Here is a 25,176-nt window from a genome sequence, read left to right as displayed (position 1 = left end):
CATGCTTCACTTCCTCTTCATTTGTCCTTGTCATAAATAATTAAAGACGGTCATAAGAAAGGCAGCAGGACACCAGTATAGCCCCTCATGGTGTGAAGGATCCTGCTGGCAAGTACTGTGTGTATATTTGTATAGCATCAATTATCTCAACAATACGAGGAAAATATCGATACAGGATTATTTTATATCACAATATTTTGTGTTGCGATATTGTATCGCCATGGATACCAAATATCAGTATTGTATTAAATAAATTAAAGTACTCTGAACAAGAGAGCTCATCTCATGCAACACCACCCTCAGATAATGTTAATCGGCTCAACCAAACAATCATCCAGCACTGAACAAACTTAACTCAACAGAGCTACCTCCTCAATCAGATCAAGCTTATGGCTCAGTCACATGACTTCCTAAGACCTGAACTCTTCCACGGCGTGCATTTTTAATTTCTCTTTGATATTTGGTCACATTGGGACCTGATGAATGTAACAAAAAAGAATTACCAGGTTTTTTTTAGCCTTATTTTTGTTTCTAAGAAAAATGAGAGCCACATATGAGGATATTCGTTTAAAATTTTGAAAGAACAGTGGTAGTATAATGTCCTCGTAAGTGGATATCAGGCCCTTGTAGAGCAAAATTGAGTATTTTAGTCTAAATAACCCAAAATGTGATGTCCACATATGTGGACGCAGGTCCTAGGAGGTTAAATTAGTGCAGCAACCTCAGTCCTTACATCTACAACAACAACAAAAAACTTGGTGAGTTATGGTGATTGTATTGGATTGTTTTTTTTTTCAAGTTGTGGACTAAATAGTTCCCCACACAGCAAAACCTCCAGTGTTAAATTAACACTGGAGAGTGTCTATATGGGTCCACACCTCTGAGTGTTAAATACAACACTGTTGAGTGTTAAATTAACACTTTTGACAGTGTTATATGTTTAAAAGTAACCTAATTCATTTTGAAGATTAACAAAGACTAACACTGAGCAGTGCTGATTTTCTAACACTGGAAAATAACTCAAAATGTTAGAAATATTCCAGTGTTAGAAAATCAGCACTGCTCAGTGTTAGTCTTTGTTAATCTGCAAAACTGACTAGGTTACTTTTAAACATATGACACTGTCAAAAGTGTTAATTTAACACTGGAGATTTTGCTGTGCAGAGCTTATGACTGTTGTACATTCAAGACAGAAAGCAAACTTGTCTACAAACAGTTGCAGTCTGACAGGCTGACTGCGTTCATTCTCTGAGATTTTGGAGGTCTGCAAATAATTGCTGTCTAATTTATCAGACTGACTCTTTCTCAGTGACTCCTATATTATATTCTTACAGAACAGGAAGACTTAGTGCAAATAGTTAAATGTACGGTGGCCCTGAGAGGCCAAATGGACTGCAACTTAAGAAAACACCAGCAATAAGAAAAACGCTGCAAAAGCACACAAAATACAATGGAAATAGGAAACACGACAACGGAAATAGGAAAAACACAAGGGAAGTGTTTCTGGGGAGACAATAATCCGACGGATCAGTTGCAGGAAGCCAAAACATGGTAGGTGTGTTTTATCACGAGGCTCATAGTTAGGCTAACACGTTTCCCTCTCATCTTTTCTTTCCTCACAAAACCAATAGATCCTCCACTTCTTTTAAGTGTCTCCCAGCGCAATTCTTAGCATATTTTGGTTTCTGTAACTGGTCCGTCGGGTTATTGTCTCCCCAGAAACACTTCCCTTGTGTTAATTCCTATATCCATTGTCGTTTTTCCTATTTCCATTGTGTTTTGTGTGCTTTTGCAGCGTTTTTCTTAAATAGATTTTCTGTGTGAATTTCTATCTGTGTAGACAGAAACAGATATGTGATTTTCAACAGCTTATCATAGTTATTCCTTATTATCAGAAACAGATTACATGTAATTGCCAAATTGACCCCATTCAATCACAGACTGGTATGAGAGTGACAGACGACTTGCTCGACTGAGTTTTAACAGGTTCCCTCCTACTTTCAGAGCTTTATGTTAAGTTAAGCTAAATGAACTGATGGCTATAGCTACAACACATTTTAAGTCCCTCCTGTCAAGAAAGCAAATAAGAATATTTTTCTGAAATGTCAAATGACTTCTTTAGTAGATACAGACAAAGGATATTATTAAACCCAAGGGAAATAGAGTTGTTGCGATGGCCAAGTCACATAAACCACAAAACGAAGAGATACTTGAAATTAGATAAGAGATAAAATTTAGAAGGTGCGAGACAGCCACACAGACTAGTTTCTACGAATGTGAGAAAATGTAAGATCAGTTCAAGAAGATAGTGACCATTATTGAACAGATATAGATTTCTTATGTTACAGTAAATATCTACTCTTTTTTTAACCTCTGTGTAATTCTTTTTCCATCAGTGACCAAGCAGAGTGAATGCTCGCATGCAAACTTTCCCTTGCAGTAGAAAGCCTTCATTTCTCATCAGAACCTCTGGCTTCTGAGTTTCCACATTCACACATAGTGTAATCGTCCAACAAGGCGTGTTTCCCTGAACTATACTATACCTCAGGACACTGCATAAGAATTCAGGGCTTCTGTTATGGTTAACGTTGCATGGAAAGCACATTAGAAGGACGCTCTGTGGCTGAATGCAAGAACTCATCTCACCAGGGGTGATAGTACTGATGAACTGTGAGTATAAAGACTCCCTGAAGAATAAAAAGACTCCAAGTATCAGCTTAAGAAAGAAGATTTATTGCAGTAGTGCTTTGTTCTGGACATCTCCTCATCCATAGAGGATAGTTACTGGCGTGATGGTTCTATTTTGCTGCTGTTATGATGTGCTTTCCCTTTTTCGGGATTTTTACATCTCTTACCTCGGCTAGAGGCAGATGGAGGCATTCAGCGGGCGGCCCTGAATTACAGTAATTAAAAAGACACAGACAGCCCTGCAAGGCCAACCCCACATGAGAGCAGGGCAGCGCCAAGGGAGGCAAGCAGAGGCAGAGCAAAACACATCTGATATTTATCGTTTTTCATTCTTTTTTTTTTCACGTTCTCTTGTTTTTTACTTTGGGGTTAAACCGAGGCTAACTGTGTTGAAAAGGTGTTCTCAGACGAGTCTCTGTGACATCGACCTAGCATATTTGAAGCCTTGACACCCATTTTTGGCCCATAATTTAAACGGACCGTGACTGATAGCGAGTCTGGACATCTTGTACACAGTATGTGCCCAGCAGCATCTGCTTCAGTATGCACATGAGCACATACATAATTCACACACCTGCACAAACAAGGACAATGTCGAGTCAGTGAGCCAGCGGTGTGAAAAAGGGGGAAAAAGTCGAATCCAGCTGTGCTTACTTGTTATTCTCCTTTTCATTTTGTAGGGCTGTGTGTTTATCAGGCACATTCGCTCCTAACTTTAGTTCAAATCCAGATATTTTACGCCATACGAATAAATTCTGTGCAGTCATCCACGTACTGTTTACGCTTTGAAGTTCATTTCAGCTATTTCGAAACAAATGCCAAGTGCAAAGTTTAGCGTATTTATTCTGGTGATAGACAGTACTGTGCAATAAGAAATACATTTTACAGCCAACATGAAAAATGCTTCACTGTCACAGAAAACTCACATCACTAATTAATAATTAATAAGGCAACAAAGCTACAGGACGTCATTGTGCCTTATCAAGAAATAATCCATCATCATATGACAACACAAAGTGTAATGTTTATAACTATATAATATATTATTATTATTATTTTTCTATGGCTCAAATAAACAAGATATCGATTTGTGTCGCAGGTACAAAGTTTGACTCTTTATGGTAAGCTCCACCTTCATGCTTTAGTTGCATATAGCGACAGACAGATGTAGGAAAGAATTCAATAAAGCCACTATCTATATACACGCACCACAAAGCATGCATGTGTTCAGCCATTCACATGGCAGCATCTCAGTGCATAAAGGCATGAAGACGGGATTCAGATACTGCACAAGTAAAACGAGCATCACAGTGGTGAAGAAAGGCGATGAGTTTCAATTTCTTCCGCAGCATTCGGACGGTAGGGTCAGAATTTGGTGTAAACAACATGAAAACTTGTATCCGTCCCTCCTCGTATCAACATATCAGGCTGGTGGTGCTGAGGATATTTTCTCTGTACAGTTTTTGCCCCTTTTGTACCAGCTGCGTATCATTTAAACACTGAGCATTGTGGCTGACCATGTCCGCATGACCGCAGTGTACCCATCATGTCACAAAGCTCAGATCATTTCAAACTGCTTTCTTGAACACATCAATGAGTCACCAGATCTCAGTCCAACAGAATACTTTTGGGTTGTGGTGAAACAGGAGATTCACATCGTGTAGTACGTGCACTTACCTGCACACCAACACATGGGCGCAAGGGAGACGCCTTGGAAATTTGCACATTCTGACTCTTAGGATCATTTCTACAAGCGTTCACGTGTGCAGGAGATGTGTGAGAAAAGGTTTAAGAAGCACGCTAAACTTACACATATTGTGCTAGTGTTCAGTGATAACAATGTCGTAACATCTGAGTCTAAAGTTGTGCTTTGGTGCTATGAAAAAAATGCGAGTAACTGTAATTTTAGTGGAGAAAGTTTGACAGGACGGCTCTGTTTGACTGCTCACTTGTATGGTGTTACAGACAGCCTCACATTTGAAATGCTATATTCTAATGGTAGTGCACTGTCGCTTGACAGTAAAAAGCCATTAACTACTGCTATTAGTCATGCATGCTTTTGCAAAATAAATAAACAAAAAAATAAGTTGTTTACATGTAACGTAAACATAAAAATGCAAATGCTATCTGTGTGTTATGAGCATTCCAGTGAGCCTCAATTAATGCTGCTTCGAAGTGAAAGTGCGCGGTATATATTTGGCTTCTTAATTAATATAATTATAATATAATTATCCTGTACTTTGTGGGGCTGTGGGATAAACCTTTATCCGGTTGGCTTTCTCTTTGCATGACAAACACTCACACCTGCGCAGGTTGGACCCGGTCTCATCCAGACAAGGTCATTGTTGTTGACGCAGGAGTGTCTGAAGAGTCGGTGTTGGATGTCCTTAAAGGAGTAGAAACCACAGGTCTGCAAGAAGAGCTCAATCAGAGCTGCCTACCACCTAATCTCCTCTGTCAAGGCAACATTAAAGTTGCAGTGGAATGAGGGAGAGCTCATGTGCCACCCAGCTCCGGCTGATTGAGGAAAGCCAAGCCCTTGACAGACACTTAATTTAGAGCCTAGTTTTAACATGAAATGATCCAGAGCTCTGATGAAATGGTGGAAAATTTCTAATATGTCTTTAAACGTTGTATGTGTGCAGTCATTCGCTTGGAAAATTAAAAGCTCTGTGTATCTTATCATCTTAAGAGCACCAAAAAGGACAGCCTTTTTCTTCTCTTTTCGCTTTTTTACTAGGGGATAAAGGAGAGTGCCGCAGCAGGGCGACCTGTAAATCCGCTCAAACAGTGCAAGTTATTGGCAAATCATTTTGTCAAAAAGGAGTTGTTGCTTGGGGATGTAGGGAGAAAAGAAAGGCCTGACAAGCAGATAAACATTTGTTGCACATCTAAGCCGGGACATCAGAGGAGTCGATTCTTTCAGCCAGAGTGGAGGGCCACGCATGTCAGAGATCAGCTAGATTAAAGAGGTCTCCAAAGTGAGCTATTAATCGCTGCGTCTTTATTGTTTATATTGATAGAAGCTAATGTGATTTGGCTAAAAAATAATAATAATAAAAAAAGAGGGGATGAGGGCAGTAATGGATCAGTCCTTAACTCCTAAAACACTTCAATAATAAGCTTGAGGATAGACAGAGAGACGGAAGAGATATTAGAGCTGCACAAAGTAGAGGCTGATCTTTTTTGCCAGCATATGGGTGCACAATTGGGTCAGGAGATAAGCAAGCCCCCGTGGACTGTGGACAGATGCAATCCATCTCTCGCTGCGTTGATGTCCTCCCCCATCTTGTCTCTCTCGCAGGCAGGCAGGGACCAGACCATGACCTGTGGAAAAACGCTCGTGCCTTTAGGATGCAGACGAACGGTGAGGATGATGCCTGGATGCTAGCGAGGTTTCCCTGCTTTCCTGACATCTGCTTTCATGAGATATCAATAGGGAGGAATGTGATTTTGCTGAGAGGGTTGAGGCGAGTCCAAATCAAAAAGATATCCACTGCAGCTCGCTGAGGTGCGCTGGAAAGTCATCATATTTTAGCTTTAAAGGCAAAAGGTCACATTTTAAAGTGGATATAATTCAAAAGTTAGACATTTCTAACCACCGGTAAGGCAATGATGCACATGTATGCAAATTTGCACTTTTCTGTGTGCATGTCAGTGTGTGGATTTGTCACGTAAAAATGATGGCTGCACTGTAAACTTTGTGCAGGTCAGCGATTCTGTGGTAATGATGAGCAAGGCGTCTGTCCTTTGTCCTGCTGCCTGGAAATCACATTAGATTAGACTGTCAAGCAGGGCGGAAGGTGTAGCGGTGGGTGGGGTGGGTGTATGCCGTGCTTTTTTAGAAGGGACGTGGTGGGATTTTCACAAAGCACATCAGTCACGCCACTCGCATCTAGCTCTGATCTGGGAGTAAAATCATCTCAGTGTGAGAGCTGCATTATAATAAATGTCAATATGAAGTGCAGGAGTGAGTGTCATCTGTATATTATCCACTCGCCAGCCTGTATTGCTCCACAGGGGGAAGAGCGGCCCTATTCTCTGCAACGCAGAAGTCTAATCATTTCATAGCTGGGTAATTAATTTTCAGTTTTCGCCTTTGCTTTATTTATTACTTCCATATTCCTGATTATGGATTTTGTTTCCTGTGAGGGACTTTCTATTAGCTGATATACAGACATGGTGAAAATCAAAGATTCACTCAGTTTGTATTACTTGTATTATTCCAGTTTGTAAATAAATTAGTATGAGCCGATGTATTCAGACTGCTTGTTCCCGAGCTTTCTGTTAGGTGCCTGCTGTGCCAACTATTTTGTTACAGTTAATAAGATTTAAGAAGCTTGAAATGTTAAAGAAGAAAAAAAAGAAGAAGAAGGAGAAAAAAAACAGCGCGTGATAGTGAAATCATTTTCCTTTCTTTCTTTTTTAATCGATCATGTATGAATCAGCTACATGTACAGATTATGACAGAATTCAACAACAAGTACAATCTTTATTTGCCACACACACAGTCATGCAGAGTACAACATGTAATGAAATGCTTGTGTCCAAACTGTGGACAGGCTGCAGACGTATCCACGCCATTCCAGGGCCTGGTTTTAGCATGGTGGGGGTCTAGCCAGGACCCTTACTGGATACAGGGTGGGAATGGAACTTGCGACTCTTGCTCCAAACATGTAGTCTTCCAGCAGCCATGGATTATTAGCCGTGAAAATTTCATTAAAAAAAAAAGCATTTCCCAAGTCCTGTTAAACAAAGCAAGGAATTTTTTAACACAGTTTTTATTTTGAATACTGACATTATGTTACAGTAGTCTGCAAACAGAAACAAAAATTTCACAGGGTCAAAATGCAAAAAGTCAGTTTTTTCTCCTTTTAGCTGGACAACAGCTTGCAGTCATTTATTGTAGTTTCCATAAATGTCTCCTGAACAATCTCAGGCTGTTCCTCCTCGGTCACCCCACAGATTTGCTTCGCTACCGTCAATAAGACCAGTGTTCACTTTGGTTTCCTGAAGCTTATTCTTCATCCTCAGCGACGTATGTTTTAGGTCATAGTTGTGTTGAAAGACAAAACGATGAACAACGCCCAGTTTTGCTGCTGACTGCTTGAAGTTCTTCTTTTAACATCTTCACTAATTCTTTTCCCTTCCAGCTTTACGAGATTCCCTGTACCTAACTCACTGAAGCATCCCACAGCATGATACACCCACCGCCATGTCTCACTGTGGGGAAACAGCTCTAGTTTCATCTCATGACCAAAGGATGTGCTTTCAGTCACTCTTTGTTCAACTTGTCTTTAAAATGCTTCTGCAGAAGTGGAGTCCCAGCTCAAGTAATGACTGGAACCATTGCTGAAGTTTATATATATATATATATATATATATATATATATATATATATATATATATATATATATATATATATATATATATATATATATATATATATATATATATATATATATATATTAAAAAAAGTAAAGGAAATTTTTGACAGAAACTTTACATTTCTAATAGTAATTTTGTCCTCATCTGCATGTTTCCAAGCAGGGTGCTGACTCGCAAGGTGAGTCAATTTTCTCCTGCAAGCTAATCAATATGCAAATTACAGATGAACTAGATAAGGAAAAAATGTGCTATTTTCTACTGTTCAAAGTAACACATTGGCAGCAACTTGATTTTATTGGTGTATCTCTCTGGTGATCTGATTGGAGCTCATGGGACTGATAGGCACCCTTTATCCGGATTAAAGCATCTCGACTGTACACCCATCCACCAGTTTGCTAATCCCAAGCAAATAATTCCCTAATAGCCACACACGCATAGACACAATCTCACACACAAGGGTGCTGGTAAAAAAAACAAAAAAAAAACATCTGTCACTTTAGTAGTCTGCTTATCTGGCCCAGCCATGGCAGTACTCTCCCAAGTGAGCACAAAGGCAGCAGTGGTGTTTTATGTTCTGCAGATGAGTTTGCTGATAGCCACACTGCTTCAGCCTCAGTGCTGTTCAAACAGTGAGAGAGCCGGGAGCAGCGATAACCAGGGTCACTTTCTCTTATTGCACTTCTGTAAAACACAGACAAAGGACATGCCATTGGAGGTAATTAATGGTTCGTGTGACACATGTAGCCACACAGTAACAACGTTTGGTTCAATTGGTCTGACTAAACACCACCCTCGCCGCCACCTCCACACACGCACTCCCTCTCGTGCTCTCCCTCCCACACCCACACCTTCCAAAACGGACCCCTTCAATCCACCCGGCAACCTCCTCCCCCCCTTTTCTTTTCTTCTTCTCACACTTTGTGGGCTAAGCTGCATGCTCACTGTCCCGAAACGTGATGAACCATCCAGCCCTATGGGAATTTCTCCTCCCAGTTTGCTAGCGTCAGCTACATCTGTGTCTGTGTAGTTCCAACAGCAGCAGCAGCAGCAGCAGTGTGGCAATGGCAGTGACTTGGCTCAGGCATCAGACTGGCTCTCAGTGACATTCTGCTTCAACTTGACTGAGAGGCAGCACCGTTTCCACTCAGCTCAGACAAGCAGGGAAACTTCTCTCCTGCTTTTATTCTTTGGCTCTGGCTTAGATTCTTATTTAATTTATTAATGCCAGAGGAAGGATCCCTTGCAACTTTAAGGATACTTGTCTCATCTGGACAGACCAGACCGCTTTGGACAGCTGAGAATAATGTGATGCCGTACGCTGCGCCTCTTGAGCAGGGATGACCGAAATCTTCCGGTACCCACCCTCCTCCTCCCACTCTCCGTCAGCTTTCTCCTGAGCCTCTGCGTTCACACTTTTCCCCAAGACCCCTCCGGCACGCAAGGGTCAAGTCAGCAGGATTTCTCATCCACCACAATCCTCTCTCCAACTGTGTTGTGAGCCTGTTCCTCAGCACCATACTTGAGGAGAAAGACTTCCCAAGCAAAACAAAGGGATTAAAAATGAACTTTGCTCTCACCAGGAGACACGGTCTTCCCTTAAACAGAAGACTGTGAGATCTGATGAAAGTCAACTGTGAGTATTCCTCTTTTTCCCCCCCTTTACATCAGTGGTTTGTTTCACAGTCTCCTGAGAATCATGCCCTTTCTGATTAATGCACAAAGGCATGACCTGGATTCAAGAGGAAATAGCATCATGTGTGCACAAGTGCATGTCTGAGAGGTCTCGGCATGTTTTTTTAATGTAGCCTTTTACCTTAATGAATGCAGCAGAGCTCCCAAAAAGATGTGTACATTTATTCTTCAGGCAGACATGCTGTCCAGAAAAGCACCATACACTACATTATATGTGCATCTATTAGCCATATGTCAGTTGTTTTAAAAAAGTTGCTGCTCCTAATTATTGCTAAGTCAATAAAGCCTTGACTCTTCACATATCTTAATTATTTTCTCCTTAATTGCTTTGGAGTTTTAATTTTAGATTCCTGAATGCTTTGATAACCTACACACATTTTTATGTAGACGCTTAATCTGTCTGTAGTTGTGCTGTTTTATTGCACAATCATATTTCTACCCCACACCATCTCCTCTCCAGCCCTCCAATCACCGTCTCTAGCCTCGTCTTAAAACATCTGATAATAGCGCATATATTTGATTTTCTTCTGCACACTTCTAAAATGTTTAATTCATCTTCTTTAGTTGAATTAAACAAGCAAAGAAAGAAAAAAAGGCATTTTGATTCACTTCCACAAAGCCAATCGATCTTTTCCTTCAAAAGCTAAAGCTCTTTTCTTCCCTTCCCCTCTCTGATTAACTGGAAATGACAAAACAGAGAAGGATTAAGCAGTGAAGCGTGATTTTAACGAGTCCTTCCTGTCCCCACAGACCTTGTGAGGTGTTACAACAAACGTTGAGAGGTGCTCGTGCTCTTGAGAAAAATCCTGGAAGCAGTTACCATGGAACAGTAATGGCAATGTTATGGACGAGTAGTCTGTTTTACCACCAGAAACATCCACTCTTATATTAGTAAAATTAGGATTTTATGGTGAAACATTTCACGTTTTCAACTTGGGAGTTTTCATGCTCAGATGTACCATAAAGAAACCTGCCATCATCCATGTAATGGTGTGCAGTCTCACATGTGTTCCTCCCTCAGCTGCTTGGTTCTTCCAATATCTTTTGTTGTGCAGACAAAAGTAATATCAGCGCAGAGGAAATGGGGCGAGTTGGGAACAAACATCAGAAAACCCAGAGGCACAAACGATATTTAGCAAATTCTTCACACAAGAATTCAAATGAGCCAGATCATTATCCAAATGATGGGGTCTTAATGAAATGTTGTAGTCACTCATAAAACAGTACTCACTGTTATTGTTTTATTCCCTCCAGTAGCTGCCAAATCTATGCACATCACAATATTCGCCTAACGATCGTGGTCCTCATTTCTCACGGGAGGAAAGCTGTAATTTAACTTGTGCTGGTTTGAAAAACAAAACTGTTAAGCAGCAAAACTCGTATTTTGATCTTTTCCTTTAGCTGATTTTATCCTACACAATCATCCTTTTACCGCTAATGCTTAAATATCTGTGCTTGGCAGCAGTTCTTAATGTGAATATTTTTATTTGTTCTTTCCCCGTCAGTGGCACAAACGTGATTCAAGCAATATCGTAGAGCCACCCTCCTCTTCCAGAATCGAGAGCTCTTAGCAATAGTCCAGTGAGCTGACTGCAAACCATCAGCTCTGGGCTGATTTGCACATCGCCCATCATGCAGATGCATGCCCTACAGTATGGTTGCCTCTGTTTGCTTTCCCTTGACTTGTCTCTGTGTTGCTTTCTCTTCCTTCTGATGATCACTCTCATGTCCTTTCCCTTTTACTAATGCCACACACGCGCTATTTGAGTTTGTGCTTTTCGCTGTGCTGTGCATTTGTGTTTCCACCAAAGGACAATGTAAAGAAAGGTTACCTGTGACTAGGAGGCTCGGTGGGGGCAGTGTATGAGGCTGCTGCACAGGAGCCCTGATGGCGAGGTGCCAGAGGACCTGCAGGAAGCCAGCCTTCGACCAGATTTGTGCTACCTGTGCGGACTCACACTGTTAATCACTGGATCAATGACCATTACTTATGCATACCAACACAATATTTGAGAGAATGGTCTGATAGCCTTAGTATGTATAATTAATAAGGGAGACTCAGTTTCCTTGGCAAGAGCAACACGATTTCTTTGCACCACTGTTTGGAGCTGATGCACTCTTTTCTCCTCTTGTTTAAAACCATAATTTAAAAGCTTTTTGTAAGTTCAAATCAAACATTTTTCAAACCTCCCCTGTGTCACGGGGTCACAAAACTTGCCTACTCCCCAGTGTACGTCACATTTGATAACAAGCTTCATCCATAAAAAGCTCCAAAAACAGGACACAACAGACGATATTCACTATTTATAGTGAGGCAGAGGCCATGTTTACTCCACAGTCTGAGTTCTGAGTGTACCATTAAAATGCTTCCTGCTTCGATTTAGAAGCTATTAGCGGGCTTGACTTGTTCTACCACTTGAGGTCAAGCAGCAGAACAAGTCTATTCTTTGTGTGTGTGCCTGTAAGCCTAGAACACATCAGTCATCAGTGAGTCAGAAATATCTCTGTGCACCTATCATCATTAATTCATTCTTTTCTGAAAAAGAGTAATCAGATTGCTTGCATCACAAAATTGGAAAAACTAACAGAAAAACCAAAGACAGCTAAGAAATAGTCCACGCCTGTGCGTTTTGAGAGTGTACCTGACTTATCTGGGCTCATCTGTGCTACGCCAGCAAACATGTTCACGCAAGACTGCCAAAGCTGTTATGTTTAGAGAGGGTAATATTTTCCAGGCCACATTAAATAGCCTATGACCATTGTAATAAAAAATGTATCAGATGACTATGTGGAAAGAGTGTGTGCCTCTCATAGTGATTAATAAAGATTTATTAGCTATGGGCAGCGCTGCTCAGCTTTATAGCTTCAACCAACCGTTAGGGTGTCCACTAGTAAATTTAACATTTATACTCTCACTTACCATCATTTGTGGCAAAAACACACGGCTGTTTCAGGAAGAAATGGGAAACAAAATAGAAGATGTGACCATAGATTGGATATTGTTTGCAGGATTAAAAAGTAAGCAATGAGAGAAGCGTCTTAAACCCGCATTCTTCTGCAAGAAGCTAAAAGTACCCAAAACGACTTCCAGTTAGTCATGGTAAAAGTGCGCCCTCTTTCTCTCATAAGGTTTCACGGATCAGGACATAATAAAAATCATCTGGCCCTTGGCGGATGAAAATTGGGTAAATACAACCTTAGATTAACCTTTTTAGAGGAAATTTAGCTAAAATGCACAGAGACCTTATGAAAAACTCAGTACAGCCTTACTGTTTCCATAGGAGTTAAGAGGGTAAGTAGCAGCCAGGTACTGCTTATTAAATACACTTGATTAACTGATCATCAGAAATTGTGAGCACCTCTATAAAAGAAGAGAGTTTGCTGGTCAGATGTGTTAACAGAATTTGCAAGAAGGAAAGACGTCAGCAACAACATCAGTCTGGATATGAGTATAAGGTCATTTAGAACCAACTGGAAGTCTGTCATTCGACAGAGAGAAAGATTATTCACAAGTGAAAAACAATCAAGACAGTTGCCAACTTTCCACGAGTGGACGTCACAGCACACGCCAAGGTCAGACTGTGCAATGCTCAGAGAAATTGCAAAAAACCTCCCAAAGGCTACATCTCACACCCTACAGGCTTCAGTTAGCATGTTAAATGTTAAAGTTCCTGACAGTACAACTAGAAAAAGTCTGAAGAAGTACGGCTTGTTTACAAGGTTTGCCAAAAGAAAGCCTCTTTTCTCTAAAAAGAACATGGCAGCATGAGTTAGCATGACTTGCAAAGTTGTTTCTGAACAAACTAAGACTTCTGGCACCTTTTTCTATGCTTAAGTGTTTTCTAACATTCACACTCTTATGGATGCATCTAACTTAGGGTTAATATTTTGCTCAAGGATATTTTGCCTACAGACTGGACTGAGCAGTCAGGGAGTGAACGACCAAACGTCTGATTCCTGGGGGACCTGCTCTGCCTCCTGAATAACTGCCACCCCAAAGTGATGTGGCTCAAAGACCCCAACAGTGGAGATGTTTGGCCATAATGCAAAGTGCCACATTTGGTGAACATGAAACACAGCATATCAGCTCATAGTGTCCGAGTGGCGGAGGGTTTGAGGGGTGATGATTTGGTGTTGTTTTGCAGGGACTGGACCTGGGTACCTTGCAGTTAACTATGAACACCTGTGTATACCAAAGTATTTTAGAGACAAGTGAGAGGCCATCCAAAGCGTGCCAAAAATGAGTCAGGAGAGACCACCTACAACCAGCAAATCTCCAATAGAATGGCTGAAAAACAAAAGAATCAAGATATTGCAATGGTTAAAGTCCAGACAGTCTAGAGTTAAGCAAGGACCTTCAGAGAACTGTGCATAAACAAATGCCTCAATGAAATGAAGCATCGCTGTATAGAACAGATGGCCAAAATTCCTCCACAATGATGTGAGAGACTGTTACAGTCACACAGAACACAAAAACTCCAAGTTATTGTGGCTAAAAGTGATTCAACAAGCTATTTAATCATGGGATATAGTTCGTTTTTCATTTTTCGTTTTAGTCTTTGTTGAATAAATAATTACATGGTATAATATGTCATATGTTGTTGTTTATCTGAGGTTATATTTGCCTAATTTTAAGACCAGCTCAGAACCAGATAATTTTTTATCATATCCTGATATGTGAACCCTTAGAATTAAGGGTCGGTGCCCGATACCATGACTGAATATAGAAGTCTGATTAGTTCGTGGTCTCAGTTGCCAGCTTTTTGTGTCGTGACAAGTTGTAATATTGATTTTCCCAAAGCACTTCCATTTACAGTAAAATAGATGATGAAACAGTGTATACTTTAGGTCAGGCCTACCTTGTGATTGGAAAGCTCTGACTGTTTGACACCTGGCTTCAAAACTCCAAGATGCCAACATTGGAAGCACTTAAAGACTTAACAGGACTTTACAAAATGACGCATGGCATCAAGGTGGCAACATATGTGCTGTTTTTACAGTCTATGAACGGGGCTTAGTTAATACCTAGCTTGTGAACGTGTTGGAAGTTTGAGCAGCAGAATTACTTTGTGTTTAGCAGACCATAAAAAGAAACCAACAGGGAGTGAATATGGACTCCAAATGACAGTGATGCTATTCAACATGTTACTTTTGTCGTGCTACATTGACACTAACATGATGTTATCTGGAAGATGTTAACTGAGGCTGACATTAGTTTGTGTAATGAACATTGACAAATTGATCCATCTTTTGATGGGATCACACTAGCTGCAAAGTCCATCGTCAATTCAGTGTCTTATTTTAGCATGTTAGTGTCTCCAGTCTTAGTATATTGGCTACTGATAGTTGATTGATGCTATAAAAGGTCTAAAAAAGGAAGCCAACAAAGAAATTCCATTAACCTACATTATTTTAAATGGCCCACAGGGGAACACTCTGGTTTCCAAAGACTTCTGGTTATATTGAAGTCCAAGAGGCACCTTGCTCTATAATCTCAATAAATAATTTCATGTTGACTTTATGGATTAAATTACTAGTCATAGGTTGAAATCACTAGAACTTTAGGTTGATTTTGATTACAAGAGTCAGAAATGTGAATTATTAAGATTTGTGACTGAAGTCGTTAATCCTCAGTTTCACAGGAGTCACTGGTCACTCATCACATCAAGATTAAAAACACTAAGATGGTGATGGCAAAAACTCTCTCAGCTTGAGGCTTGTTATGGGAGTGGGTAATGTCTTTGGACTTCGGGAGGAAACCAGAGTACTAGAAGAGAACCCACTCAAGCTCAGGGAGAGCATGTAGTCTCCACACACAAGGGCCCCAGCTGGCCGGTGGGTTTGAACCCTCTTGCTCTGAGGCGACAGCGCCAACCACAGCATGCCGCCCATATTTGAAATTTGTAAATAGTTTATTCAAAGCAGGGTAATGATGCAGGGATTCGAGTAATGTGATATGAAATGCTATTCTATAACAAGATGAGGGACATTTGAAGTCCTGCCGGAGGACTCCAACTGTCGCACCGTCACTGTAATGTTATTTGTGCGGGCCTCAGGCTACCACTGGCACTCCTGCTTACCTGGCACTGTCCAAGAAATGCCTGTGAATAAGAACGTTATTTCTCAAGTGAGGTTGTGATTATATCCAGAGAATTACATTGCGGACAGCGATACATCTCTTTCTGGAGGAGTTATCCACCTGAGCGTGACGTTAAGAGAAAGTTTCCTTTTACCCGAGCTCAGACTCCAGCAGCATTTTCAGGATCACAAAATAATCTCAAAATAACTCTGACAAAGTCATTTTAAGTAAACTGGAGTTTAACGACTTTAGATTCAAAGATTTAAACAATTTTTTGTGCCTAAACTAAGGTTACCATTTGGGATACTGTTAGATATCTACATTTGGTTATTTACTTAGTAAATGAAAGTAGTCTTTTAGTCCAGGCTTAGTCAGCTAAAACATAAATGCTTGTATACGTGTCTGAAACCCAGTTCCACAACACTGACTGCTGTCCTAGCTGTGCCTGTGTTTTGGAACAGGCTGGCTGAGAGGGTAATATGTAAAGCTGTCTGTACCTACATGTGTGCCAGTACTCTGGCTGACAGCCTGAGGCTGCATTTGCTGCTACCCACATGGAGGTTATCTGCACTGAGTTCATTGTTGCTCTGCACTGAGAGTCTCAGAGCATCTGCACCTCCCCGATGGTAGATTCACCATATGCCGTAGCTGTATTATTTTCAGTCGAACAGAATAAGTGTGAATTTGAACATAAAGTTTTAGAGTTTGGAAGGTCGTACACAGGACACAGATGCTGGGCTGTAACATGGCGATTTCCTAATTTTAAGCAGACCAAGTGGCAGGGATGAAAATACCAGTGCCGTGGTGCCCAGTTGGCTGCAGCATTTCCTGAGGGAAGACTGACCGCTCTAGAAAGATAGAGGGAACGACAGCCTATTAACTCGTAGAAACAAGAGAAAAACTAGTGCCTCACAGCCAAGTAGCATTTATATATAAACAAATAGTCTACATGAATGGGTATGAATCTGTATCAGTTGTATATGCAAATATATTCAGTTTCACAGGATTTAATCTTGCTTCAGTAGATTTCAAACTGATCAAAGTCAGTGCAAGACCGCACAGATGTGTTTGTACTCCATGATAGACGAGGCATCAAGCCATAGCCATTTCCTACGGGCTTTGGGTGGATAGCCTCACACTCGCTATTAACTGTAGTTTCCAGCACAGAAGAACATTTTCACCTGGTCTAACCTGAGAGGGAGGAACCCTGTATGTTGTGAGCTTCCATGTGCATGTGCGATTTTTCACTGTGATCAGTTGTGAATTAATAGCTGTAGTGGTCACTTACTGTCCCTGCATTCATATGCTACTTTCCCCCCTACATCCAAGAAAATGCATTAGCAGGAGAAACCAAGCTAATGATCAAACATCAGGTTTGCCTACTTGCTAATTAAATGCGGTCCATCCTAAAAATGACAACAGACTGATACATGCAAATAAGCTGACAGCAAGTCTCAAGTGTATGCAGGCAATTACTACCTATACTGGATCTGTGAAATGATATATAATATATGTATAAATTAAACATCTTCCAGCAGATTAACGCTCCCTCCAAAAACATGTTAAATTGACAATCATGTCGACTACACACAATGCATGTGACTAGTAGCGCCAACAACCTTTCCAAGCATCTGACAATTGTTTGTAGGCTCGGGCCAATCACAAGCAGCAAACGTGTAACATAGTAAGTACACAAAAATAATAGATCATCACTTGATAGGTCTGCTCCATTCTGTTGGATATAAATTGATATTGCTTTATAAATAAATGTACTTATTTACTTAAGCAAATATATTAGGCGCTTCGAGTAGGGATATTTAAAATACTGTTTTATTTACACATGTAAAAGAAACTTGTTATTACAAATAGAACATATTTGTATGTGAGCGAACAATTCGTTTCTCAACAAGAATCTCAAAATGCAGTGAATATCTGTCAGAGAAGGATGATTACTAAAATATTCACTCTCTAAAATTGCAATGGCTGAATGAATAACAAAACTACAATCCCCATCATCACTTGTCTGTTTCAGAATTTCAGTTTTAACACAAGATAAAATCATTTGTCCTTTTTTGCATTTTGTCACAGACACAAACATATCAGCCTCAGTATTAACACCCCAACATGAATTTAAGTCCAGGTTTGACTAGTTCATGTACACTGAACTGCTGCCATCTAGTGGCAGACATACAGAGTAATGCTTCTTTTCTTCTTTTTTTCAGGAGGGCTTAGTGGAAATGACAAACCTGGTATTAAAGACTCCTGCGATACTTGGATGCCAATAACCAGGAGAAGGCCATGGAAGGAGAAAACATGAACTCCACAGTAAATACCAGCACGATGGATATCCACCTGGTCACCCACAGTCTCTGGGAGGTGATCACCATTGCAACTGTCTCGGCTATAGTCAGCCTCATTACCATTGTGGGGAATGTTCTAGTAATGGTCTCCTTTAAAGTCAACAGCCAGCTGAAGACAGTGAACAATTACTATCTGCTGAGTCTGGCAGCTGCAGATCTCATCATAGGTGTTTTCTCCATGAATCTATACACCTCTTACATACTGATGGGTTACTGGGCCTTGGGAAACCTCGCCTGTGACTTGTGGTTGGCATTGGACTACGTAGCTAGCAATGCCTCAGTCATGAACCTGCTGGTGATCAGTTTTGACAGATATTTCTCCATCACCAGGCCTCTAACTTACAGGGCCAAACGGACTCCTAAACGAGCTGGGATCATGATAGGTTTAGCGTGGCTAGTGTCACTTGTTCTGTGGGCCCCGCCTATTCTCTGCTGGCAGTACTTTGTTGGAAAGAGGACTGTACCCGAGAGGCAATGCCAAATCCAGTTTTTCTCTGAGCCTGTAATTACTTTTGGGACAGCTATTGCAGCCTTTTACGTCCCTGTATCTGTCATGACAATCCTCTACTGCAGAATCTACAAGGAGACAGAAAAGAGGACCAAAGATCTTGCAGAGCTTCAAGGGATTAACTGTTCTACAGAGTCTGGGGTGGCTCAGCCTCAGAAAACCATCATCAGATCTTGTTTTAGCTGTAAACTAAGTTCAGCATCACAAGACAGGAACCAGGCCTCGTGGTCCTCCTCCACCAGGAGCAACGCGGTCAAATCAGCGGCCACCACCAGCGATGAGTGGTCCAAAGCTGGTCAGCTGACCACCTTTAACAGCTACGCCTCCTCTGAGGACGAGGACAGGCCAGTGTCTCCAGGAGGCTTCCAGACCTCTTTTGGGAACCAGGCTTGCAAAGCCACCAAGAGTGGAGTATGCAGCGAGAGCGAGCAGCTCAGCAGCTACGATGAAGAGAGTTTCTTTCAGACGCCACCCAAAAGCAACTCCCAGAAGAGCAGCAAGTGTGTGTCCTACAAGTTTAAACCAGTGACCAAGGAAAGTCACACGGAGCACCAAAGCAGAAACGGAGACACGAAAATCACGTCGCCAACATTCTCCTCGGCCGAGTCCATGAGCGTTCCGTCCACCTCCACCATGTCCAAGCCCATAGACACAACGCTGAAGAGCCAGATCACCAAGAGAAAAAGGATGGTGCTGATCAAGGAAAGAAAGGCAGCTCAAACTCTCAGCGCCATCCTGCTGGCCTTCATCTTAACATGGACTCCTTATAACATCATGGTGCTGATTTCTACCTTCTGCTCTCAATGCATCCCCGTCTCCCTCTGGCACCTGGGCTACTGGCTGTGCTACGTCAACAGCACCGTCAATCCCATGTGCTACGCCCTTTGCAACAAGACCTTCCAAAAGACCTTCCGCATGCTCTTACTCTGCCAGTGGAAAAAGAAAAGGATTGAAGAGAAACTATACTGGTATGGACAAAACCCTGTGGTCAGCTCTAAAATGACATGAAGAAGTTGTGAGACAGTGGCTGTAAATCACATGTTTGCACCAATAACTTTGGCTTTATGAACTTGTGCATACGTATTAGGTGATATCAAAAGATATCCAGAGCCTAGTACATCTTATAGTGCTGCTCATTAATCAGTAGGTTTGCTATAGTGTATGGTAATTGCTGCTGGAAGAATATTATATATTTTGTACACTGTATGTAGGGTCAAAAATATACAAAACAAACCAGTATTTTTCTCCAAGTTGAAGCACATTTACGCCATTGATTTACACAGCAGCACACTTTGATATATGGAGACCATCGTGAAGTTGCTCCAGTCTAAAAAGTCAAGCTGATGCACTCATACCCAAAATGTCACAAGACACACAGAGCTCTTTAATTCTTAAAGTATTGTGCTTGTACTGATGAGGTGTATTTCCAAATGGCTGTCGTTGTTTTTATTTAAAAGGGCTAATATGCTTCATCGTGATGTCGGACTCTTGCTCGTTAAGTCAAGACACTTACTTGATGTTCATGAAAGCCTTTTAATGTGTGCCACTGTAATTTGTCCAATGAATAAATGTGTAGAGAGTCAGCTTCATTGTTTTGTCATCACTTGCTATGATTTTCATGTCGTGCGAAATCCCAGTGCAAAATACGGTTATAGGAATCATGCGTAAAAGGCATTAATGGATCACTTGAGTTTACCGATTGGGAATAACTAACTTGTTAATAATGTCAGTGTTTACATTGGAAGTTTTGTGGAGGATTTAACAGCTCACACTGTTTATGAATTCTCTTTATTACATTTTATTCTCAGGATATTTTCGTTTTCATTAAGCATTGAACTACAGTATGTTTTACTGTGGCTAAATCAATATCACTGTATTTCTGGCAAACTTGTAATGTACTGTGGAAAATATGTTGGTGCGCTGCTCCTTTGTGTACCCACTGAATGGAAGATGCCTTGCACAGGCTATTTTTTTTTTATTATCTGTCATAAGCTATAATGCCATGAAACACTTCTTGGTAACTGTGATAAACCAGGAGTCTGCACTTGCAATTTTCAGAAAGAAAAAAACAAAACTAAAAAACATGCTTTGCTTCAAGTATACTGACTTGGTGTGTGATGGAAACAAAGCTAGAGCTAAATCTGTACTGCGACTTTTTACTGTATTTCAAGTTTGTGATGCGTTTTTGTTTCTTTTCAGTATTTTGTGATCATGTCCATGCATTTTTGAATAAAATGTGGTCAATAGAAGGTCCAGTAGTCACTACAAGAAAATCCCTGATATCACCCATTGTTGTGTTTAATGACAAAAACTCAAATCTGGCACAAATCCTGGGAATGACGTCCTTATAGCTCATCCTTCTTGCAGTCTCCACTCTGAATCAGTTTCACTGTGTCAGAAGGTCTCACCATCATCCATGCATACTTGCACAGCCGCTCCTTGTTGCAGTCTTTTTGCCAGTAGATGACATTTCTGCGATTCAGATTGGCGCCGGCGCAGGCGTCGTACCACCAGCCTCCTCCCGGCACCCCTTGAAACTCCAGTTTGGCACAGTTCTGGAAGTAGTTATCATTGTCTCTGTCTTTAGTGGTGAATTTCTGGTTGTCATGGAGATAGTTCTCTGTATCCAGCGTCAGAGCGTCTACGGTCGTTCCCTCAAACAACCCCAGTCTCAGTCTATAAGCTGATGCTTCATCCTCCACCAGGAATGGATCATACTCTCCCATCTTTGTGACAGCATCTTGGTCCACAAGTTTTATTCCTAGTTTATAGCGTGCAGGCCCACGGGTAAGCTGATGAAGGTAGTCATTCCCAAGCCAATGATCTCCAGTGATAAAACCAAAGCCTTTCTTATATTCAGCCCAAGTGCAATCAAAATTCACACTGCTATTCACAGTAATGTGCTGCACCACGGTCCAGCCTCCCTCCTGCATGGCACAGTAGGCCACAATGGGGGAGTCCCCTGGTTGGATCAGGTACACTCCGTCTCTGGCCCGGCCTGAAGAGGCCATCAGCATTTCATAGCAGTCTCTGGGCAGCACTGTTGAGCAATTAAACATCAGTCATATCAATCAGGGCAATCAGAATTACTTTATGGCTAAGAATTAGGCAGGTTTATCATATACATCACACATCGAGTCTATTACTCCATTACCAGCTTTTTTGATAGTTACCACATATTTGTTTTGTCTTCATTTAGTACAAAAAGGTTTAACGTGTGAAAATGACAGTTATTTCACAAAGTTTATGTACTGATCCTCGACTCAGTGGAGTAGCTTTCTAAATTCTGTAATATTATCGTGATTGAAATGTGAAATTTAAATAACTTAAACAAATTACAAGCTGCTAGTAGGTGAGCTTTTCAGCTGCACATTCGTTTTGAAGTCTTCAAAAGGAGACGCAGAAGCTTTGTTTGCTTTTCCCAGTTTTTACACCAAGCTAACTAGCTTGCTAACATTAGCGTCTAGCTTAGAGAAACAGAACCGCCCCCCAACTGTTTTTCAAATTGCCAAACAACTTCTTTAAACCCAATCCATGCACAATTTGGTTATGTCTAATTTAAGGACCCCTCAGGTGTTCAGTGAATAGTTGCGGTCTGGTACAAACAATGCAGGTCAGGAATTGTAGTGATGTCTGAAAATTTGCTTACCTTGTATTACTTTCCACCCAAGGCATGATTAGATTTAAACACAAGTGCTAAAAGTCTATAAAAAATCCAGTACTTTATGAAAATGATCATTTTATTTATTTGAGGGACAAAATATCAGATCTTCTACTTTTGGAATCTGGTTTATTGTGCAGCTGTTGTGCAGCAATAAATAGCTTTAAATAAATTTACACATGGCCCAGATGGACTACAACATGTCCAAACCATCCTACTCCTTCAATTGTGCCTTGGAAAACATTTTTATGATGTCATGTTTCTTTTCTTCAAAGATAATCTTTCTAATATTACCAACAACCTTACGTGAACAGAAAGCTGTAGACAGGCAGAAATGTTGCTTTGAGAGAGCCGTGGCTTTCTGCTTGCAGCACTTGCAATGCACACTGCTCTTGTTCACTGTTCTCCTGATAATTTTCTTAAGAACATTGATATTAACCAATGTGAGAGAGGCCTTTACTTACAAATCACACTCTTGGAATAAAGTCTGCTGATCTGCTTTACATGGACAGGGTAACAATTCTGTCCAACATTTCTGAATGTGAAAGGACCGTCTGTCTGATCACATTCAAAAAATATGTTTCTGTACAAAATAATTTCTCAATGTTTCCCAGGTAAGCACAATAAAACATTGCTTTTCTAAAAGTTTTCTAATAGATTGCCTTTTAACAATGCACAAATAACCTCAGAGGACCTAATGCTTATCATCAGTGAGTCAATAAGCGATTTGGATCTAGAGGTTGGAATTAAACTCACATCCACAAGAGTAATCTTCACAGATAATCACAGATATGAATGTATTCAGCGTTTAAAAAAAATCAAATGATTTTCCAGACTAGTGTTTTGAAAATTCTCCCAAATCATGTTCAGCTTTTGTCCAAATCCACAACTGAAACAGACAGGAAAGAAAAGTCAAACAGGAAGTGAAAGCCTGCATAAATAAATACCTCTCATTCCACGGTTCAGGACCAATTTATGCTCATCTGGTGAAAGGAGATTTAGGTTTTCAGCTTGGAGATGCTCCATGTCAAGTCCAGTCACACTAAGCAGCAGCAAAACCACTGCTGGCGACAGGCATCTCAAATACTTCATCCTTTACTTTTTCTGTGATCAAACCAACAGCATTTTTTTAGTGATATGAGCTGATGTAACAAATACAAAACTCTATCCATCCATCTATTTTCCTCCGCGTATCCAGGCCGGGTCTCAGGGGCAGCAGCCTAAGCAGACAACCCCAGACCTCCCTCTCCCCGGCCACCTCCTAATACAAAACTGTGCTGAAGAAATATAAAATCAAAGCGCTTACATTAAGTAGAGCCACCTGTGTCCTGAAACACAGTGTAGAAATGTGTTGTCTGTACCAGAACCGTCTCCCACTCTGTATTTGTCTCCTCTGATCGAATGACAAGCAGCAGAAACACAAACACAATGGCCGACAGCTGAGTTTGGATTGAGAGACTGAATTGCAGTGCCCGTGCCTAGCTAGAGTTGGACTTTATCCTCAGGTTCACCTTAAAATGATAGACACCAGTCCTCGACTTATCTGTGCAAAGTGAGATAAAACCCACATTTAAACACATATCTCTGCCTTACTTAAATCACTTCAACTGTGAATGAGGTTTAAAGTCCAGCTGAGACTGAACTCTAAAGGTTCAGCCTTTGCTCATTTCACTCCTCCTCCTATTGAGTGTTTTTGTGAGTTAATTGGAGTGTGAAAGCCCCTGATCTCAACTGGTGTTTGCCCTCTGCTTCAACACAAGCCTATTATCTTGATTTATATCTAACAAGCGTTGTGTTCTGCTACAGTACTTAACGTTGGTGATTCTGTAACCTCCTGTATCATTAGTAGTTTAGACCCTTGTTATTTGTTGGACACTGGGATATGTATGAGAAAAAAAAACTGCCCCATAGGACTTGTATATATCCAGAAGTATTAGAGTAGTACACAGAGTACGGTTTCATTTTTGAGTTAGCACGCTGCACAGAACTGAAGCATGTTCATTGCATTTTACACATAGAATTGATTAAATGACCTCTTTTTAAATTCTGATCTCTTTTATTTCTTTATGTCATGTAACATCCATCAGTCTTTCCTCCCCATGTGAGTTCTGCTGATTGTTTTTGCCTTCAAATTTTACCCATTTCAGAAGCATAAACCCTAAAGAGCCAGAAACATCTGGTTCTTTAGTGTTAGTTGACCTTTTTCAAAGAGTGTTGCTTGTAATCTGACAGTTTAGTTCAAGAGTAGGGGAGACCGGGGATAGTTGTAACGTGGGTCAGTTGTAACACTTCCAATTTCTCCAATCAGGGCTAAGTTTCAAATGATGTGATTAATCCTGTACATGCCCAACTCAGTTGTGCTATCACATGTGAAAAATCAGCACATTTTGTCAAACACAAACAATTTAACACGAAAAAAAGTAATTTGTATGCCAAAAAGTAAGTTTTTCTACTTTATTTCAATTTCTAATAGCATTATCTGCTTTGCAGTTAAACTCATCAAACTTAAATTATGTTATTTGTATGTCTATGGGGATATATTCTGTGTAAGTCTTTAGTGCTAATGTTTTAGCCGTTGGCTGTAATGTTAGCTAGTTCATGGCTATAGGAGTCTGGGTCAGTTGTAACAATAATGCAGATGTTACCACACTATTACTTTAACTTATATTAAACAAGTTGGGGCAACGACATCAGCAGAGAGAGGTTCACTGGTCGCATTTGTATATGCGGTTAATGCCATTGGCAACACAATTCCTCCACTGTTTGTGTTCCCACACATACATTATGCAGACCACTGTGT

General features: G+C 40.7%; 2 protein-coding genes across 4 annotated transcripts; one reads left to right on the top strand and one right to left on the bottom strand.

The window, feature by feature from the left end:
* Positions 1 to 1,526: 1,526 nt before the first annotated feature.
* Positions 1,527 to 20,298, top strand: chrm5a (cholinergic receptor, muscarinic 5a). Of its 3 annotated transcripts, none has more exons than XM_026152634.1 (2): positions 1,527 to 1,551; positions 18,070 to 20,298. In XM_026152634.1, the coding sequence occupies exon 2, from the start codon at positions 18,146 to 18,148 to the stop codon at positions 19,721 to 19,723; it is 1,578 nt and encodes a 525-aa protein (XP_026008419.1). In that variant the 5' UTR covers positions 1,527 to 1,551; positions 18,070 to 18,145; the 3' UTR covers positions 19,724 to 20,298. The 3 variants fall into 3 exon arrangements, with proteins under 3 accessions (XP_026008419.1, XP_026008420.1, XP_026008417.1); XM_026152635.1 differs by lacking the exon at positions 1,527 to 1,551 and adding an exon at positions 6,031 to 6,055; XM_026152632.1 differs by lacking the exon at positions 1,527 to 1,551 and adding an exon at positions 8,751 to 9,709.
* A 73-nt stretch (positions 20,299 to 20,371) lies between these two features.
* On the bottom strand, positions 20,372 to 24,786 carry LOC113012424 (fibrinogen-like protein 1-like protein). The gene is made up of 3 exons (XM_026152636.1): positions 23,683 to 24,786; positions 23,324 to 23,480; positions 20,372 to 21,755 (listed from the first exon to the last, which is right to left on the bottom strand). The coding sequence occupies exons 2-3, from the start codon at positions 23,466 to 23,468 to the stop codon at positions 21,061 to 21,063; spliced, it is 840 nt and encodes a 279-aa protein (XP_026008421.1). The 5' UTR covers positions 23,469 to 23,480; positions 23,683 to 24,786; the 3' UTR covers positions 20,372 to 21,060.
* Positions 24,787 to 25,176: the final 390 nt, after the last annotated feature.

This window comes from Astatotilapia calliptera, chromosome 19, assembly GCF_900246225.1.
Source record: "Astatotilapia calliptera chromosome 19, fAstCal1.2, whole genome shotgun sequence".
Lineage (NCBI taxonomy): Eukaryota > Metazoa > Chordata > Actinopteri > Cichliformes > Cichlidae > Astatotilapia > Astatotilapia calliptera.
The sequence above is the reverse complement of the archived record's forward strand: the minus strand, read 5'-3'. Positions and strand labels throughout refer to the sequence as shown.